The 21,173-nt window shown below is 44.9% G+C and overlaps 1 protein-coding gene across 2 annotated transcripts in view; it reads right to left on the bottom strand.

Moving 5' to 3' along the window:
- Positions 1-21,173, bottom strand: part of CRIM1 (cysteine rich transmembrane BMP regulator 1) — a gene marked incomplete at both ends in the record, with an annotated part of 169,664 nt that overhangs the window by 9,501 nt on the left and 138,990 nt on the right. For both annotated transcript variants that reach the window (XM_084235026.1, XM_084235027.1), the window contains 4 exons: positions 10,723-10,944; positions 15,526-15,741; positions 19,139-19,348; positions 20,437-20,558. In XM_084235026.1, the coding sequence (XP_084091152.1) occupies positions 10,723-10,944; positions 15,526-15,741; positions 19,139-19,348; positions 20,437-20,558 (770 nt within the window). The remainder of the gene's footprint in view (positions 1-10,722; positions 10,945-15,525; positions 15,742-19,138; positions 19,349-20,436; positions 20,559-21,173) is intronic.

Here is a 21,173-nt window from a genome sequence, read left to right as displayed (position 1 = left end):
TTTATGCCCCTTTGATCCAATTATTCACGTCCAACAATCTATCCCGAAGAAATAATCAGAAAAGGTCTACAGTTCATGTAGAAATTCACTGCAGTATCTGCCATAGTGAGAAATAGCAAAAACACAGTCTAACAGAAGAAATGTTTACATGACTCATGACACTCCTAAGAGAATACCGTGCAGTTAACAAAATGTATCATGTATAATATAAGGTCAATCCTCTAAGGGGAAAATGAACTCTCTAGAAAGGAAATGTTAATTTTTAGAATCAAGCATGACTTTTCAACTTTTTTTTTTTTTTGCAATAAGCATGAGTTATTTTTGTTAATGAGGCAAAAATAGTAAAACAGAGTTCTCAAACATGCATTATTCACCCACCCCTCAACAGTGTATGCGCGCACACAAGTATACTGAAGGGAAGAGCTTAGTCTAAGTTCACAGATTACCTCAGAAGCCTCTCACCCTCAACTCCAGATCACTTTCAAGTGCGTTGACTCTGACTTGAGATCAGAAGCTATCCTCGTTCCAACAGACCTTGTGAAGGCACTTGTGGGTAGGAGTAGGGGCCGCCAGACCAAAGTCTGGACCAGTATTCAGGTTTGCTGTGCAGAGCTCAGCTAGGCCACAGGAAGATCTCAAATGGTATGACCAGCATGCCCATGGCTGATCTGGAAGACTGGAGGTCAGAAGAGGCAGGTGGTAGAGACAAGAGAGGTCCCAGATGATTCTGGAAGAAGGCTCTAGGTACCAAGCACTCAAGAAGAGAGCAAGCATGTGCTGGGCATCGTGGTATCCAGGCACTGGGCTCAAGAGCTACAACAGTTTACCCTCGTGATTCTGGGAGGTGGTGTTGAGCCTATTCTTGGAGGAATTCCGGTTCAGAGAGGGAAGGAACTGGTAACTAACCAAGCTTGAACTCATGGCCTGCAAATACCCCTGGCTCCATCTGACCATAAGATGAGTTGTCCTGAGTTCTACTTAACAGAGCTCCTCTTCTTACCCTCCCAGGAACAAACAGAACCTTCTACAGAGGGTTGCAAATGTGCCTGGATCTCTCTGGAAAATTGGACAACAACTTTCTGGCTCTCTGACATTTTCAGTGAAGGCCAGGCTGGTTCCAATCTGCTCCCAGGGCAGGAAGGGAGGGTGCGGGGGGCAGGGGGCTTTGGTTAGCCATGGATCTGCTACACCAGGGCCAGGGCCTCCAAATAGCCTGGGACCAGTGTACCATGAAGCCATTTCAGAGACTGCAACAGAGAAACGCTCCCCTTCTAGCTTGCGGGGCGGGGGGAGGCTCTGTGCTAACTCGGTGTTGGATAACCTGGAATCACAACATCAACACAGTTCTTAACAGTGATGTTAATTTCTGCAAATATGCTTTAAAACAGAGCCACAGTTAAGACAGGGGTTGGGTACCCTTGATGTAATTTTCCTGTGGAATCAATGGAGAACTCTCTACTTTTTGGCAAAGTCCTGACTAATCTTTTTCAGGGTGTTGCTATTTGACTCTTTCTATTAGATTAGATTACATTATAGTTAATTTGATTTTAGTTAGTGCGACTTTATAGAAATACTTCTGCTTTTACACAAAATTTCACCTGAAAGGCTAAAGATATAAACAGAGGTCTGAAAATATGGAATTTCAGCTGGCAAACAGATTGGGTTAATCCGTGAAAGCTCTGTCAGAGAGTTTTAGAAATGACTTGGTTTAGAGGGAAACATGGTGGCTATTTCATACAACCGAGGGTTCTCAATAATACCTCAATAATACTATTATTGAGGGTACTCAATAATACAAAAACTATAGTTTTTTTTTTGGGAAACAGCATAGTCTAATTGAAAGTACATATACAAGTGTTTTAAGCATGCGGAGGGATGTAGAAATAGAAACACAGGAATATCCAACTAAATAATCTAAACGGTTTATATTTGGCTATCAAGTGGGCGGTGTCATTTCACTTTGACTTACATCTACTACTTCAACTGGTTGGCTTACACGGAAATGACATTAGTTTTGTTCTTTAATACCTTGTAACAGTCATAATTTCCACTTACTGAATACCTACGATGGACTGGGCACTGTGCTAAGCATTTTACAGGAGTCAGTTCCATTTGGTCTTCATAGCCCAGTGGATCAGGGTATAATTTCAATTCCACAGAAAACCAGGGCACAGGGAGATCACGCCACTTGCCCAAGATACCTGGTGCAAAAGTGGTGAGGCCAGGATGGAATCACACACATTCCACAGTCCCCACACACCTGCCATGTCCCCAGGGGGCAACCTCAGGGAGGCCGCGTTCCCGGGCAGAGACCCATGCCACACCAGGAACAGTAGCTACTGCTCACCAAGTCTTTAAAAAAAAAACAAAAAATGGGAACTTGGCTTTCTACCCTGACTGTCGTGACTGCTGGGGATTAAGATCTTTGTCTTCAAAGGTGAATAAGCTGAAGACAACTGACGACACGTCCCTGGTACAACCTGTCAGGTGTGGGGATAACAAAGTGGCTAGTGAGGACTCCTCGTCCTTCTCAGGAAAATCCTTATTTCTCTAACATCCTCCCTAGAGTGCCCCCTGCCTTCCTCAAAGGCAGAGGATTAGAGGAGAATGTTCCAAAGAAAACACGACATGTGACATTAATATACGAAAGCTTATGTTTTAAACAAACACATCAGGAGTTAACAGATCGAAACAAACGTGATACCCTTTCATGTCACCACAGAGGATGGACATAAACGTGTTCAAGTGGCACCGCCCTTGCTTCACCCAGCGCTGGCATTTCCCTCTTGCCAGGCAGCCACAGCCATGTTTTGACACATGCAAGGAAGGGGTGATTATTTTAATGGCCACTCCTTGGTTTAGATCAGAGCTTTACTGTTTGGTTTCCTCAACTCTGGGCTTTATTCTTCCATCAGATTTGCTTGAAGTGACTTTTGGCCTCTTTCAGAAACCAAGTCTCTGCTGAAGGAGGGGGAACGGCCGCAGAACCCCTAAGCAACGTGTGCACCAGGAGCCTGGTGCTCGGGCCACTCCCGCAGTGGCCTGTGACTCAGGAGCGTGCTCACAGTCTGTCTTTTTTGGATTTGAGTATAAGCAATGTTATCTTGCATCGTTTATGACTGTCATAAAAACATGCACTGTCTTTTGGTGGCAGAGTTTAGCAAATTCAGTCTCTTTCCCCCTCCCCTACCGTGACCCTGGCAGAGACCGAGGGGGAGCAAAAAGCCCAAGGCCTTGAAATGTTAGTTCCTTCTGAGCAACTTCTTCAGTGGTTTAAACTTCATTATCTCACTTTTCTTATCTTTCCAAGATAAGAAAGGAAGTCTTTTGGTGGTTGGACTTTGTTTTTACTCTTGATCTATTTTACTAATCACACCATAAAACTAACAGCTGGGGAAAACCTAGGATCTATTATTACATCATTTTCTTCCTCAATAAAGACCCAGTATTCCAGGCGTCACTGATGTGGTAGCTCAGGTCTTGTTCTGAATCTGACCGTGATAGGTGGGGGGAATTTTAGCCCTGAAAAGAAAGCATTCCATGGTCCCATCTCATCGACCCACTCCCCTTTCCACTGAGGAAGGATATAGAACCTAAAATTCACTTGAACCTACTTGACAGCTGGACTTTTCAATTTCTGCCTAAAGGACAATCTTTGGTGTCGATGCGACAGCTCTAAATGTGGTTGCGGTGGCCACTGGCTCAGTCTTGGCGTGGGAGTGACTTCCTGGGAGGAAGTCAGGCAGCTTTAGAAATTGCATCAGTTCTTTCAAATCTCCAGAGTACTATTTAGAGTCCTGAAAAGTAACTGACTCTGGGATCCTGGTGGCCAAGAAACTAAACGCAGCTCTTACTCTCAGAATAAATCCCCACTGCAAAATAACGAGCAGAGACGTGCCCTGGCGGTCGGCTGTTTCTACACACTGCTAGGAGGGCCTGAACAGGGCCCCATTCTAAGTCCCAAGGACAGAGCAGCGCACAGCAGAGGTGGTCTCGAGGGGAGAAGCACTTGGAGCCAGCAAATCTCATCAGTTCTGAGTGATTCCAGGTTCAAATAGGTGGGCGAGGTATTTTGAAAATATGTACAAATAGCAGTCCCTGCTAATACATAACACTGTACTGCAATCTGGTTGCCTAAGTCTGAGTTATAAGAGACCTAGGAAAACTTGGTGAAATCACTTTGGCAGGTGTGAAAAGGCACCAGGTACATGCTGGGTCACATGAGATTTAGAAAAGGGAACAGAGGGCCTCTGTAGTGGCACAAGGGGTTAAACGCCGCACTATGAAGCAATCCACAGCCTCTGCAGCACGAGTTTGATCCCCGGCTAGCCAGGAAGCAACCCACATGCTGCTCCCCTCAGCAGTGTATTTCAGTCAGTCTGCCTGTTCTGCTCCCCGCTCTGTCTCTGCTGAATCCTCTCACCCCCTGCATCTCTGGCCTGTGCCCCAGCTCTTGTATGCATAAATAAATCAATCTTTAAAAAAAAAACAGGGAGCAGAAAAGACAGCACAGCACCAAGACATGGGGGACCTTGGTGAACACCGGGCAGTACATGCAAAATTCAGCTTATAACTGGAACAGCACATTGCAATACACCCTATCTCCCACGAAGGAAAAAAGTGTTACTATTTTCTTAAATTTTACTTTCTTTGCTCCTGCATTTTACTTTCTCTTAACTGACAAGACATCCAAACCCTGTCCTGAAGGTTGTCTTCACTTCTGTACCCCAACCTGGGCACAAACTGCATTTACTGGGGAGATGTAGAAAGTATGTGCCTCCTACTTGGGAAAACAACTTCACTTTTTCCTTTAAACAAAAGATGAGACAAACACAAGCTGCAACGAAAGTACCTCAGCCAATACTGTGACCCCTTGAGGTCATGAAGGGGTGCAAAGACTTGCAGGCACAGGGGGGTGATGGCTGTTTCTGAATCTGCTTGGTCACTGGACCATCACAAGCTGACGAGAAGGCACATGTGGAACTCTGCTGCTAAAAACGGATGCGGGAGGCCGAGGCCATTTCCACGAGTGGGGTAGCTAATACACGGCGACTCTTAACTAGCAAGTGATTAATGGTTTTTGGCTTAACTGCAAAAGAAAATTATTGATTTAACTTGAAACTTGAATATATCAACTTTTTAGCTTCTAATAAACATCTGTCCTTAATTTATTTTTGTAAAGTCAAAAAACTGAGACAAATACTCCATGTAGGCCAACTTCTACCTCCATAAGGCATAGTAACTGCTGTGAAAGGGGGCTGACCGTAGCTTTATGATCTCTTACTTTTTGGTCTTGTTTTGCTTTAGTTTATCTACTTCTGGGGATGAGAATTCTAGGTCTACTTACAAAGGGTAGAAAAGCCTTTCTGGAGGTTTCTTCAGCACACTGGAAAGAACAGGCGATTGCCCAGCCTTCCCAGTTAACAGAGGAATGATAAACTATTCTGAGTGCCACCAACAGATCTCACCAGACTGGTAGAATAAGTGATTTCTCACTGATTCCTGCAAAGAGGACAGAGTTTCTCAGTGGACCTTCATCACTGTATTAATAACTCTGTGAACAGAAGTTCAAGTAAACATGGCACTTTCAACTTTCGATGGCTTGATTTCATAGCAAGACCTATAAACCTGGGTGTACCCAGAGCTACATGGAGATGATACACAGACCTCATTTTCAAAATACACAGTCCTACAGGCAGGCAGAAACAATGAAAGATCAAGGTGAGCTCTAGTAAGAAGGAAATAAGAAAACTTAACAATTCACTTGGGACTTAAAGGAAGCGTCTATGTCTGTCTCCTCCCATCTCAGGAACACCCCATGGCCCCTCAGGAGGGTGCTGGGCTGGTTGAGCTCTAGTTACAGTTCCTTGACAGATGGACCCTCCTGAGTGTGGGGTCTTTCTCCCAATCAGGAAAGAGCACAAAACCAGGGAAGGCCCCCCAGAGAGAAATAAGAGCAGCAGAGCCACTAGGTTGAGGACGCCAGCACCAGCCTCCCGCCTGTGCAGCAGGACTGCAAGAATGTGGGGGGGCAGGAGCATAAATAAAGACATGCCACTCAGGGGTTTCCCCTGAGTTAGCTAGTAGAACCTGAGTTTCTTTTTATACAGCCGAGGGTGCCCCCCATCCCCCCAAAAAGGATCCTGAAGTGGGAAGAAAAAGCTGCTCTTGGGAGAAGCAGAAGGAGACGCTTCCTAGGGTGCAGGGTAAAACCTAAACAAACCAAAATCAAACACTGTTTATTTTTGTTGTGACAACTTTAGGCCAACTCCAAACTTAGCACAGTGCATGACAACCAGAATGTTTTGAGTCCTACACCCTCTAAACAGCACACAGAAGATCATCCTGCTTCCCCGCCCTTTCGTGTAAATCACTTCAGCACTAACTGACCACCCGGGCTGCCGTGTGGGGCCACTGGAGCGGGGACTTTGGGGAGGACGCAGGAAGCAGGGCTCTGCCCCGAGGGCACATGCTCAGGCACAAATGCCACCCCCGCCCCCAGCACACAGCGCGTCACACATGACAAGTTCACGGACTCCTCAAACTGGACAAGCCTCTCAAAGTAAACAAAATACTGAAAGAGCCCACTTCTCTGTTGGTGACAATGTCCAGGGGTGTGAGAGGACAGCGGAGCTCAGAGGCGTATGCACAAGGCACCGCCGCAAGCATCACCGCTGAGCTACAAGCCCAGGAGGTCAACTCCACCCAGACCAGCCACAGGCTACTTAAGCCACGAGCGGGCAGGACAAGGCACTGATGCATTATCCTTCAAAAGCTCATCATGCAGATGCTGTTTCCAGGTCTTCCTTTTGCAGGAAGGCAGGGGCAACATTTAAAAGTGAGACACCAGAATTCTCTTGATGCCTGTTACTCGGATCAGCTGTGCTCTGTGCTAGACCCGATGCACCTTCATGCCACGGATCTAGGTCGCAGAGCACTTGCACGCAGCTGTATCGGCCACGGGTCTGCGTGCTTAGGGCAGCACAGGATAACATCACTACTCCCATCTTACAGATGAGGACACTGAGCAAGGCTTATGTCATAACCCAAGATATGTAACTAGAATGTGCCAGAGGTGGGATCATAACCCTCTTGGCTCTAATGTCAGTTCTCTTTCCAACACACAGAAGTTTTAAATTATAAAAAAAAAAAAATTTTTTGGAGAAACAGCTGTGAAAAATATTCCAATGAAGATGCCATTATCATAACATGATGGCTTAAAAATGCACATTTAATTTCATGGTTGTAGGTCTTAGAGATGCTGAATTAAATATTTACTATGTTTGATTTCTGGGCTGAGTTAAATACACAATGATCAACAGATGTTCCACACAGATACCATGTATATTTATCTCTAAGAAAGGATGCCTAAACAAGTAAACAGAATATTAAGCAAAAATGAACGCTATATAACAGACTGACTTGATGGAAAGCATAGACCACACCCCTAGTAAGAAGAAATGTTATTAATTCTTTGCTAGTGGAAGATCTCTAAGCACTTTACCACTGAATGCCAATCCAGCTTGACTCCACATGAAAGCTCCCCCTCAAATATATCAATATAAGAGCTACATGATAAACAGCTAGCTGCTAATCAGACAGATATACAGCCTGCAAGAAAATTTTTGGTTCCTGTACTGTCTATAACAAACTCCTTTTCACAGACCCTTAAAGGGATGCTTAAAGTTATTTAAAAGATATTAGATGGCCTGAGGACATGTTATCAGAATATCTTAACTTTGCTCACATCTAGCTATGAAAAATATGTATACATGGGCATAGAAATACATTTGTGTATATATAAAACACAACCGACTAGCATTCAAAAATAACGAACCTTTGACAAAAACTTCTCAAGTGAGAAGGATGTGCTGAATCGGGGATCTCCAGCCAACAAATGACTTTAAATATCTGGCCTCAAATATTTTCTGAAATAACACATGGTTACAAATAAATAAATACTCGCCAAATGGGGAGCTTCAAAACAATCTCCCATGCCCCGAGGAATACTTACTACTTGGCCAACACGAGCTGTGACTCAGAAGAGTCTTTTCCAATTAAACTGGTTTGGACAGGGGGCATCTGACCTTGACTGATACAGCAGCAATAGGGGCTTGAAGACCCCATAAAGATCTGTATGGTCAAAGCAGTGCTCTTTATAATATCTGGGCAGGGGACATGGCTGATGGCGCCCCCTCTTGAAGCTGCTAGCCTGGCCCCCAGTCCTGGCAGAACCATCAGCAACAAAGACCAGCATAAGGATGCTGAGGCTGGGGTGAGCACGCCCACAGGCACAGGCTCAAATGTTTGCTATCCTCTGGGTGTCATAGAACAAAGATTTCATTGAAGCGCTGAAATAATTTTTGCTCTGGAAAAATTCTTAGAAAGGCATGAAGTCAGTGATAAGGCCACAGGGTGCTATCTTGCACGGCGAAGAGCGTCATAGTAGAGGCATCTGCTATTTATAAGGAACCACATATCAATTCTGTCATCACACATTAGAATTCCCACCAGACATTCTCTCCCTATCTGATTTATACTCAAGTCCTCTTTTGAGTCTTGCTTCCCATTTTTATTAGTCAACATTCCAGCCAAAAGGCCCACGAAAATAAAATCTAAGTTCATGTGTATTTTCATAGGAAACTAGAACATAAAAAATTAATGAATCAGAAGATGTTCCATTAAAGTGATTGGGTAATTACTACTTAGTTTCTTTCTGAAAGTACAAGGATGAATTCCCTAATTATGGATATTATAAGTAATTAGACAAAGTTGTTCACTTTTCAAAATTAATCATCAATCCTATTAATTATGTCTGTATTACATTCTATTAAATTAGCACACATACCATGAGGCCTTCGCACATCAAAAGAGAAGCATTATCATTGTACATTAGTGACTTGATAATTCAGCTGAAAGGAACACAAATATTCATTATTACAAGGATCCTAATTTTAGCAGGATCACCACTTTCTGTCTTATGGTAAGAAAAGCAGCATACTCTGCCGGGTGAGAGCAAGCAAGCGTGTGGTTAGGGTTTGTAATCACTAAAAAAAAGATGCGAGTAAAAGTAGATCTGAGACTTAGAGATCTGTATTTGACTGGGGAGGATATTCCCCCAGGGACCTACAGCCATGATGAGGGCAGCATGACAGGCTGGGGTTAGGCACATGAGGTCCTGGGAGCTGACCACCTGGGTTAAGGAAGAGGAGTCTCAAAATGAAAAAGTCTAGAGCAGGAACCATCACAAACACTGGTCTTCAGGGGCCAATGGAGAAAACACTGGTGCTTTAAGAGATGTAAAATGATGGCCTTTTTCCTTGGCATCTCTGGACAGTCTTTGGATGGTGTTATGAGCTTTGCCACCCAGGCATAGCCAGTAACTGCTGCAAATGTCCTTGCACTGCCCAGGCTTCTACCCTTCCTGAGGGACTGGGCTGATGGGAACTTGAAAGAACAAGCCTGGAGAAGCCAAGAGAGCCAACTGGAAGGTGAGAGAAGAAATCCCCTTATCACAGCCATGAACTGAACTTGACCTCCTATGCTGGGACATAAGGAGGAATACATGAAAAAGGATGGACAATCTAACAAGACCACTTGCAAAGAAAGTACGATACACACAGAAGGGGCTTAATGACTGTTTCCACAATACAACGTGTATAAAGCATTAAGATTGCCTGTTGCTCTTACACCAACGTGCAGAATAAGACGCAGAGGAAGTGGTCTGTCTGGTGTCCAGAGGTTACAGTCCAGGAGGGGGCGCTTTCCTGATAAGCTTGTGTTACGGCCAATATGCAACTGAGTGCCACTCACCAACTCATCTATGACAACTACCACAAAGCTGTGTGGCCAGGAAATCTCTCCTTTTTTTCAGGTATCAACCCAAATAAATGCATCTAGAAGTCATGCAAAAATCTCTCCAACAATAAATGCACAATACCTGTAATTAATACAGCTCCCCTAATTTTTCATTTGCTACTCTGCGTACAGATTCACTACCAAATTAGAGATGTCATTGTGTTTCACTTCTACTTTACTTGATATGAAGGCAGTAAAAGAGAGCGAGGGCCTTGGGATCAGGCACTGTGCCTTTACTGAGCTGCCAGCTGGGTGAGTCTCATCTTGGCTCCAGAAGAGCCAGTTTTGGTCTGGACATCAGGGGCTAATATACACATTTCCTCCACTCACAAGCTGTCACCACGGGGCGTAGACGAAAAGGACTCTGGCATCACTCTGTATGCCTAGGACATGGTCAACCACATGGTTTAAATGAAATCAACTACAGGTCAGCAGACAGAGGAAGAACTGGGAGACTAAGTTAGTATTTTATATTTCGTTTAAGCCTAAGGCAGCACAAGCTTTAAACGCTAAGTGCACTCTACCTGGGCATATGATTTCTAGGTGGCAGAGAAGACCACTGTGAATAGGAAGGCGGAGAAAGCATTTGGAGACCGAAAATCCTGAAATGGCAGAGGAGCCTGAAAGAACACGACAGGGCTCGGACTGACACGCAGCGAGAGCGCTTCTTGGTTCGTTCTGTGTATTATTGCAGGAACACTGCTTCCACAGCCTTCCCTGCCAGGCTGGACTCCCCTGGGTCCGTGTGGCATGTCACCCAGAAAAATGAATTTCCAACTATGAACTGATCTCAGGCAAATGGCTGTCAATGCAGATTTAGTGGCCATAGGTAGAGATGAAGGATTTTTTTTTTCTTGATCTTACCTATGCAGTAGGGACAACACTGGCCTTTTCTCAAAACAGGTCTTTCACAGGATACTGAAGGGCAAGACTCAGAGTAACAGCTAATTACGCTATCCAAGCACACGCAGCTGGTACAAACGTCAGGCTTCCAGGACTCAGCTGCCAGGTATATATCCCCTCCATCACTTTTGCAGTAACTAGGCACGCTCTCATTATGGGATGAGGAAGGCTGGACAGGTTCATCTGGAAAAATGAACATAAGGTCAGCAGGGAAAGAAGATGCTGCAGGCCATCAACTGTGCGACGCAGTGAGCTTCACTGTTTCATGAAAAGCACTCTCGGTCACTCTGGCTTCGCGCCTCCTTAGGAATGACTCAGTAATGAAACGCTAAGTCTAATTCAGGCAGGTCCTGGATTTTAAAGCAAATCAACAGAGACCACTAAAGGTCTGTTGCAGAGATTCTGTTACCTGCACAACATCCACTCTCCCCTTCTTCCCGCACTTAACAAAATCCTGTTTTTTTGTGGGGGTGCACTGGTAGGGCTGATCAAGGACTTAGACCACAATTGGATCAAACAGGACAATCTGCTTTTCAGTCTCCCTTGCAACCAGGCCATGTCACCTAATTGTGATGAATGGGGGCCTCATGGCTAAAAGGGGGGTACACTTCCAGACAGCACTCACTTTCTTAAAAGAAGGGTGGCTGTGTTGCTACTGCCATCCTTCACATTATTCTCACCTTGAATATGAGTGTGTTGCTTACAGCTGTGACACCCTTTCACGCCTGTGAGAGAAAGGCCTTGACATCACTGAGCCACTGAATCAATGCTGATAAACATTTGCCTCTAATTTTCTCATCATGTATGCAAAATAAACAGCTATTTGTTTGAAAGCTGTACTTGGGCTTTCTCCTACTCGAAGCCAAATGCACTCCTAAGTAATTGACCTATCAAAAAAGACCTCTATGTAACATTCCAACGTCCAGGCATTTACATCAAGGACCGCAGCACGATGGAAAATCTAAACACTCAGAAGGAAGCACCCACAGAGAAATCATCCGCAAGTGATCTGCGCCTTTGCTATTTAAGGACAGACCTGACCCCCCAGATCCAGTTACAACTTGAAACAGAAAAGGATATGACCAGAAAGCCCCAAAGCCTTTGAGTCTCCATATCGACTGATATTATGTGAAGAACTGTTAACTTCAAGCAGAAACTCGACTGGAATGTTCAACGAATGAAAACGTAAGTCTGAGTGATACCTAGTTTAGAAATGTCACAATTCAGCTGATAAGAGACAGGACTCCTGACCACCTTCTGCTCTAGAGTCTGGTAATGGCCATGATGGTCCGTCTGGCAGGCTTCTGAGAGAACCACATCTTCTCAATGGACACACATGGTCAAAGTATTATTATCTGTTACTCTCAGAATCAATTCATGAACTCAGCTATTTTCAGCCAAGAAACAGAAATAACTGGGCAGTGATGCTGAAGCTCTAAATGGCACATTCCCCTTCCGTCCACTGCGTGCACACACCCTGCAGCCAGTAAGTTTGATTCCACAAGAATAGCCCCTTGAGGAGCACGGCAGCTGCTTTATTTTGGACCCTCTCTGAGAACAGAAGGCAGTCAGCCTGGCAGAACGGGCCCGCTCCTTTAAACGGTGTCACCACATCTCCTGTTACCAGCCCTGAGGCGGCAGCCATGAGAGAAAGAACAGTCACTGACCCGCTGCCCCACTGGACTCTAGCTCCCAACCTTCAGTGTGTTCCACAGATCTCACCCATACTGGATGAAACTGGAAAGGAGGGATTACTTTCTCAATGACCATTTTGGGGTGCTCCATGTCCAGGGTAATTTCTTTTTAAGAGACTGACCATTGCTAACTTTTGCTTTTACTGGAAATGAGCTGACATTGACTCTGCAAGTTGCCATGAGGTTTCTGTGGGTCATAGCAGTTTAGTGCTTGCAAGCAATGCCCACACTCATGTCTAAAAGTTTACAAGAGGAAGCAGGGATCACAGTGATGAAGCCATCCATGAAGAACAGCTGAAAAGATTATCCTGGAGTCCCAGGCCTCTTACTCAGGGCTGGAGAAGACACCGGAAGACGGGGGAGTAAGCTGGCATGAGAGGAAGGCTGAGATGCAGAATCTGCGAGTCTTAATTGAACCCCGACTGAAAATGTCCTTTGGAAATTTCCCCACTCTGTCTTCCTCCTTGGGGCCTCCAGTCGGGCTCCAGAGAGCCCTTCTTTACACTTCTACTTCCAAGAAGTAACTCTTGCTTTCAGCAGTTCCTTTACTGATATTCATTCATTCTTTTTATTTCTATTCTATCTCCCTCTTTCTTTTCAGCTATACAACAGTGAAAGAAAATTCATTAAAAAAAAAAAAAAAGAAAAGAAGTGTAACTTTAATCTTTCCTGATTTCGCTGTGGTGAGGTACATTGTAGGGATGCTCAGATTTTCCCTGTGAAACCAGTGTCACTGGCAGACCATGCTCTATACCAGGCCAGGGAAGGGGGGCGGCTGAAGGACAGCGCACCCCGGGAGATACAGGGGCCACGAGGGGCCAGCTCTGCAGAAGCCGCTCTTCTGTGGTACATATTTATCGGTTTTGGATGACTCGAGAATGTGATTCAAAACGGTATTTTTCTAGGCGTGTAATGCACCAGTCATCAATGCTACAGCTGAAATTTACTGAAATGTGAAGAAATTGAAGTTTTACATTTTAAGACATTTTATGTGCTGCAACACACTATGGCTGGAAAGTTCAGAAAGATCAATTATGGAGTGGGTGACTAATTTTAAAATACAGCTTCTAGATCTATTCTAATCCCCAGGTGTAAGAGTAACCTTTGCAACACTGATACATAAAACAGAAAGTTCTAACATTTAAGATGACAATTCTCGGCGAAGATTCTCTTAAGTTACATGTACAGAAAGGAAAGTCCTCAAGGTGTGAGTTTACAGGGAGAAGCCCAAGCCAGGCCGCTCTACATGTGTGCCCTTGAAGAAACCTGACTCTGAGAAGCCACACCTTGGCACCCTGATCTTCCGGGCAGCTCTTACTCTTCCTCTGGGATGAACTTCTGAGTCCAGCAAAGTATCCTACTAATGAATTTGGGCCAGTGGTCACGAGAAGTCTCCGCCCCCACTGCCCTTTTCCTAACCAATGCCAGCGTGCAGGCTCAGGTCCAGTAACCAAGCCCTGTGTTCCTCCTCAGACCCTGGTACAAGTGGTACGTGAGGGACGTGTGCTACCTCCCATTTTAGTTAAACGTGTCCTGGGCTAGATGTGTTCACAATTCTTCCCTTTCTAGGCTTTTCTTTCTTACTTTGTGACTATTTACTTACAAGCAGAATATCAGATTGCTCGGTTATTCTTTGGGATTATTGCTCCATAAGGCAGGGATTATGTCAGTTTTTATTAACCTCGAGGTCATTGTGGCTCAAAGCATTCCTTAGGTTTTATTAATGATTATCTAAATAGATATAAATTCAAGATTACCAGTGAAGAGATCACTCAAAGTTGTTTCTACCAAGAGTACATGCAAAGTCATGGTTATATATGAGCAGAGAACGACCAGCAAGCTGAGCCAAAACAGTGATAGTGATAAAACTATGCTGGGAACTAGGTCATAGATATCTTAATGGAGCCCATATGAGCTATTTCTTATACCAGAGAACATGGTGCAGTGATTAAGATTCTCAGATTACCACGGCAGCTAATTACATCCAGGACTTTGTACAAAGAAGCTAATACCTTGGCAGTGGTGCTCGGCCACAGCAACATGTTACGTGGTTATCCCTTTTGTATCAGTTCATCTGATACAATTTTAAGAATATTATAAATGTGAACCCATGAAAAATCTGAATATTAACAAAGCTGGATATGCTGGTAGGACAACTGATTCTGACCACAGACTAGATAATCCAATGTAACAAAAATTCATAAAATAGAACGGTTTGTGTTTGTGTATTACTGAGCAGAAATGCCCTAAGCAGGTAAATTGGTTACTGACTTAAATTGAAAAAGTATTAAACATCACTATAAAAAGATCAGTGTGCTGTCAACTTGGTAATTTTATATATACAAATTAAATATCTTTTGGAAAAAAGCAGTATATTCTGTGTTAAGTAAAATAGCTACTGCAGTTAAAAATTCAGTAACTTCTGTTTAAAATCCTCACAAATTTTCATTATATTTGTTTCATGACCGCCAATTTAGCTGCTAAGGCCAGGTTATCTGAGAACTAAAAAGGAGAAACTAATAATACTCCTTGTACATGTGCAGTACTAGTCAGTAAGCTTGGATCTCAATTTATTAACATTACAGGTTTGAAAGGGTGAGCATTATGCTTATTTTAGCGGATTAACATACTCAGAATCTATCTTCACCAATGTTATACATTGCAAACATTTTAAATTTACATTATTTAGTAAAACTGCTCTTCATATTTGTGAAAAACAAAGGTGATTCACAAAATGTCGTGAGATAATTTGGTGCCGGAAGACTAACTTAACTTAGGGATGTGCCCGAGTCTGAGATGTAGGCTTAAGGAAAAAAACAGCAGAACAAAAACAAGCTTTTCTTTTTTTCCTGAAGTCACTTTGGGAACAAAGCCTAGTGGCTGCATAAATATGTGCTCAATAGAAGGGAACAAAATCAGGATGCAAGCGGCCAGAAGTTCCAGCCTGGTTCTGGGCTCCAGTGGGCACGCTCCCCCCGGGGGCTCAGCCTGGCCCGCGGTGCTGTGGTGTCAGAGCTCAAGTGGCGGGCAGCCTCCCCGCCAAACACACCCAAAGCCCCGTGCTGGTTACCTGGACACTGCGGGCAACAGGAGTCCTGGGTGCGCAGGGGGTTCTGGCAGAGCAGCGGCGGGCACACCTCTGTCTCACACAGCACCCGCCCGCTGTGACAGGTGCACTGAGTGCAAGAGTCGATGTTCCACGTTTCTCCCTCCACAAAGTACTCTCCTCCGGGGGCGTGGCAAATGGAGGGGGTGCTGAGCTCTGGCTTCTGCACCACAAAGTCATCTGCAGGTGACACAAAATCCAAGCATAACAAGTTAGTCATCTGCAGCCACACCAAAGCCTGAGGGATCTGGTGCTGTGTGCCTTAAGGGGCAGAGAAAGTGAACTGGTTACAGAATAGCCCACCCCACTCTTATCAAGAGGAAGGTGAAGGAAACACCCTATGTGTAGAAACATAAGGGCTTGGCAGAAGAGCTAGTTAGAGGGAGTAAGGTGCAAGTGGTTCGCTGTGTCGATAGTAATGAGAAGGCAAGGTCAGGGAAAGGACTCCTACTGTAGAGAAAAGGACAGAGGCCTTTTAGGGCATCTCTGCAACTGTGTAGTAGCAACTGTCTAGAATAAGGTCCTCTTCCATTCACTGAGTGCTGGCTATGGCCCAATTTCCATGCTAAAGTGCTTTAGTGTGTTACTTCATTTATTCCTTACACCGACCTTGTGAGGTAGACACTGTCAGCATGTTTACATATGAGGAAATGAGGGTCAGAGTATTAAGGGCAGATAAGGAATTGGAAGCCTAGTCTATGTTTGTTTGGATCACAGGTATGCCTCCAAATTAAACTGAACTTCCAACTGGCTTGAGCCCCATTTCATTATCTCTGGGACACCCACCGAGAGCTTTCATGCTCTAAAGTACCGCCTGTGCTGAGGAGGCCACACCCAGCGGGGCCAGCGCCAGCACTGGCACCCTGAGTGGGAGGCTCTCGCGGAACCGGCAGCCTAATAACCCTCTCCTGCAACTACACATTTGTTTGGCGATATCGTCAAGAGAGATAAGCGCTCAGAGGAGGATGAAAACGATGACTTCTTTCTCTAGAGGAGAGAGGTGGTATGGCCTCTTGGTGAGATGAGAAAGACAGAGGGAACTGAGTGCTGCAAACATCTGGAGAGGTACTGGCTGCTGCCCTGAAGTCGTGTCGGGGAAATGAGACGTGTGAAGACATTAACCATATCCGTGTAATCCAAGGACATAAAGCATTTCAACAAGGCGCTGACCGCGCTGAGCCGTGCCGAGCAGCATTCTGGAGCCTGCAAGGCCAGCTCGCAGCTAGGGTGGGGGAAGTCGGACCCCAGAGGAAATACCCTGTCTGGGAAGAGACGCTCAGAGCTGCCATTTCCCAGGTCACAGCTGTGACTGTCAAGGTGGTTGGCATGAGCAACACCAATGCTGGTGAGACAGCGCCGTGGCCTGTTTACAGTAAGGAGTTATTTTCATACGGTTTTATCTCAAGAGCTTGTAGAGACCACAACTCTGACCAAGTGGAGAGATCACAGAAAGACGACATTAGCCAAAGCTCATATTCGTAAGGAACTGGCCCAAACTTTCCAGGTTACGGGAAGTAGAGGGGAAGAAGATCATGGGAATGGAAACTGAGCTGGGATGAGTTGATAAAAGGAGGTGTCTTTGTGTTTACAGAACAGGAAAACACCATTTTGAATAAGAGCATCGATAACTTGGTTGAATGGGTTCCCTTTAGAGAGGACTGAGAATTACTGCCTTGTAAATGCTGACATGCACAGAAGTGGGCAGAAGTAAAATGAGTTGTTTTTGGTTGTCTTGTCTTGCTAACCCCTCTGCTGTACCATGTGCCTTAAAGCAAACCAGCAGCCAGAGATGGGGAAGCGAACAACTGAACCACAGAGGCCGGAGAGAAAAACAGATCTCATAACCCAAGTCACGGGTCCATCTTTTCTCAGAAGCCTTTACAAGCTGCTCTCATTTATCCCCAAAAAAAAACCCAAAAAAAGAAAAACAGCTGATCCTCAAATGGAACAGGGGTAGACATACTCTTTACAGTGGGAGTCTCTGAATCAACAATTCTGGGGTCTCTCGTCAGAAGAATCCAGTGGTACCCCACAAAACATACCTATACTGCCAGATGGATCAATATGTGTGTGTTTATAAATGTTTATCCAGGTATTCACCCCCATGAATACACCAATATTCTGCATGTGCATGTGTAAGAACTCCCCTTATCTCCTTAATACACGAGCTCTGGCTCCACTGACTCACAGGTCTTAGGTCAACCACTGTTCTCAATCACGTCTGTGCACCGGCGGCAGCTGATGGACACTTCTTCACCGAGAACGTGGTTAGCCAAGACCCGCAGGGGCCAAGGGGAACAAATGATTATTCCTTCCCTGTCTCATTCAACTGCTCCTTTGTCTCTGATTGCAGTGGGCGCAGTGGTTATTTAAATGTAGCAGAAGATGTGAAAAGAGAAGTTTCCACACAGAGCAATCTGAACTAGGGGAAAAACACAAAACACACACTAGCTTGGTTCTCTACACGGGTCTCGGGTCACCTGTCATTTTGCTACCTTAGTTACTGAGGTGTGCAGAATGTCAGCGCTGAGAGGGACTGCGGTCATCTGTCTCCACACACCTCACCAGGGCAGGGAAGGAAGGCAGGTGAGTCTGGTGTGGGGAGGCCACTGGCCACTTTCCCTCCCTGGTCAGGGGAGCCTGCTGCAAGAGGCCCTGGCCTAGGCTCCGGAGTGCAGGTGGACTGGGCCACGGGGAGACACAGGCCCAGGATTGCCCAGCGGAGATGTAATCACACCTCCAGAATCTGACAGTACCTCCAACTTTAAGTAAATCTAATGTAAGAATCAGGAGTCTTCACGTCTCTTTAAGATAGTCCCCCAGTTGACAGAGCATTTTACTTTGGGTAGGAGAGCTAACCTTTCTGTACTTCAAACAAAAAGTACCTAAGTATACTTTTCCCTAACTCAACATGGGCTGTACACAGGAAGAAACAACACACAGAAAACTGTGTTGTGCTCTCTGGATGAGAGGCACTAAATGAGTTATGGCAATACTCACTGCTACTGACAACCATAATTTAAACCCCCATGAGCCATAACTTTGTTCTATTTTCATGGTAACTTACTAAGATTATGAAGATTTTGAACATTCTAGATATGTGGTCACTCTAAATTTTGTCCAGTTAGCAAAAGTTCCATAGTCATTCATTTAAAAAAGGACAACAGCTAGACTTCAATAATCTCTCTCAAATATTAATTTACAAATAATAAGCTTTTACTTAGTAAGACCCAGTACCAACCCCTTCCACTTAACCAAGATACAGTATCTGCAGATGTGGAGAATTGAAGTTTAAGTATAGTAGCCCACAGCCCTTTACACAACTGTCGTTCAGAGACAAATATAATTAAGTAGGCCATGCAAAAATGTAATTTCTAGAGCTTTAAAATTTTCTCTGGTCTCTGGCTCATCACTGGTAGCGTCTGGTTGACTCTGTGGCTGTTAGAGAAAACCAGAGAGTCCCACGTGTCTGGGGGCTGTCCCCTGCGAGCCCCTCCCCCGAGTCTCAGATGTGATCAGGTCCTGCAAGGCAGAAAGCATTTACTTAGGAACACACCCCGTGGCAGCCAGCTTTTACCTGAGCATGATGGGCAGCACTGTCCCGTAGGGATGGTGGGGTTGCCACAGGCAGGCACCGGGCAGGTGATCAGAGCACACATTTCCCGTCCATTGTGACAGTAGCATTCCCGGCACCCGTCATACCAGCTTTCCGCATTTTTATGATGACGGCCATCCTCGGACAGACATGTGCCTGACAGGACGGGTGGCCCGGCTGAAGCAGGGACCTCTAGACAGACAGAAGGCAGCCTGGTAAAGAAGCAGCTACTGCACAGGAGAAACAGCCTGTAGTGTCCTTGTCACTCATGCTACCCAGCCACCAACACCAGTTCATGACATGCGGAAGACTCGGGAAAAAGTACGCTCTCAATTTTGCAGAGAAAAAAAATAGAAAAAACCTAAAAATGTTTCTTGCCTATTAGGGTGATGACAGTTGCTTTTTACTTCCTTCGTTCCACTTTTTTATACTTTACAAACAGACATTAATTTTATAACAGATGTTACCTGTATAATTAACGTATATAGAACGATGACTCTAGAACTCATCCCATGAGTAAACATTAGGCCCCTTACAACTACTAAATTTTTGTCTAGAACATGTGAAGCGGTGACAGGATTCTTATTTTCTCTAAATCCTTAAACCACCATTAAAGTCATAATTATCCACATTTGAAAGAACACAGAATAAACTTTAGGGATCTTTTACTGACGACTGTGGGTCATGCTGACAACTGGGGAGGGCGGCTGGCTGGGAGAGGGTAGGGGTGGGGGCACGCATGCGTGAGCACTTCCAGGGAGCACTCTGGCTGCAGGAAGGCAGTGGGGGACCCCCGGACAACAGGCACGCCCAGGATCTGTCACTGCACAGCTACTGGCTGGAATTTAATGCAAGTTTAAACTCTCATGGAACAGTGTGTTAACACAAAATACCTGAGCAGAGTTGTTTAGCCACGCCTTGGAGGTCTATGGAAAGGGATCCTTTGTATTATTTATATCCACCCACCACTGGACAGAGGGAGACTCTGTAGTGGTCAAGGTGAAGGTGCTTTAGACTAAAGTTCCTGAGACAAGTAAAAATGAGGAGCTAAGAAATGATTGATTTGGCTCAAGTGCTTGCCCATTATAAGCTTACTTTAAATTCTGTTCTAGTTTTTACTCCACAGACATGGAAGGGAAATGAATGGTCTACAGAGAGTGACATTCATGTCAGAGTACACAGCAACCACTGAGAGTGTTTCACTAACATGCTGTCCTTCTGATCTGTTTCTGTGCCTCCGGTCGCCCTTGGCGGGGAAAGGGCCACGTGTCCACACTTACCTCTGCATTTGCACGTGAGGCAGCCATGGCTGTCCTCTTGGAAACCCATGGGGCAGATTTTACTGCATGGGAGCTCTGGACATTTCTTACAGCGACAGATGTCACAGCCGTGCTTATTCTTCCTGGGTAATTAAAATTTTGTCAGAGGTTAGAAAACCTAGAGTCTCAAATGATGCCCAAGTGCTCAGACCAAGGATCACTGAAGTGATGATGTTATTAAGCAGAATGACTTGACTTTTGCTCTGAAAAACTTCTGGATTGATGTGTAACTGGTGCCCTGTGGCCATGACCACCCCCACCCATGACCAAGGTTTAGAAGCCTCGGCACTTGTGTGCTTCTGGGATGCAGCTATCAGAATCCCAAGGAGGCGAATGTTGATTTAATTAGAAAGGTCGGACTGTAATATAAAAAGATGAATGTGCAATTGCATGAGCAGGAAGGATATATTACAGGTCAGTGTGGGAGGCCAGCATTCAGGGACAAAAGTCTGTCTTTTGTTAGAGCACCAAGCTTCCGTACATAACCACATTCTTTCAGAAATTTCAGACACCAGTAAAAATTTTAATGAGGTTTCTACTGACACTTATGGAAGATAAAGGGAGAACTTAAGGACCTCAGAAGGCTACAAAAATGTTGATAAAGGAAAAAAAAGTCTTAAGAGCCTCTGCAGTCAGTGCCACATGATTACATCATTAGTTAGAAAAGAACAGCTACTGGAGGATGCCTCATCCACAGG

The sequence above is a fragment of the Talpa europaea genome, assembly GCF_964194135.1.
Source record: "Talpa europaea genome assembly, chromosome: 6".
In the NCBI taxonomy this organism is placed as follows: Eukaryota; Metazoa; Chordata; class Mammalia; order Eulipotyphla; family Talpidae; genus Talpa; species Talpa europaea.
This window is presented reverse-complemented; position numbering and strand designations above follow the sequence as displayed.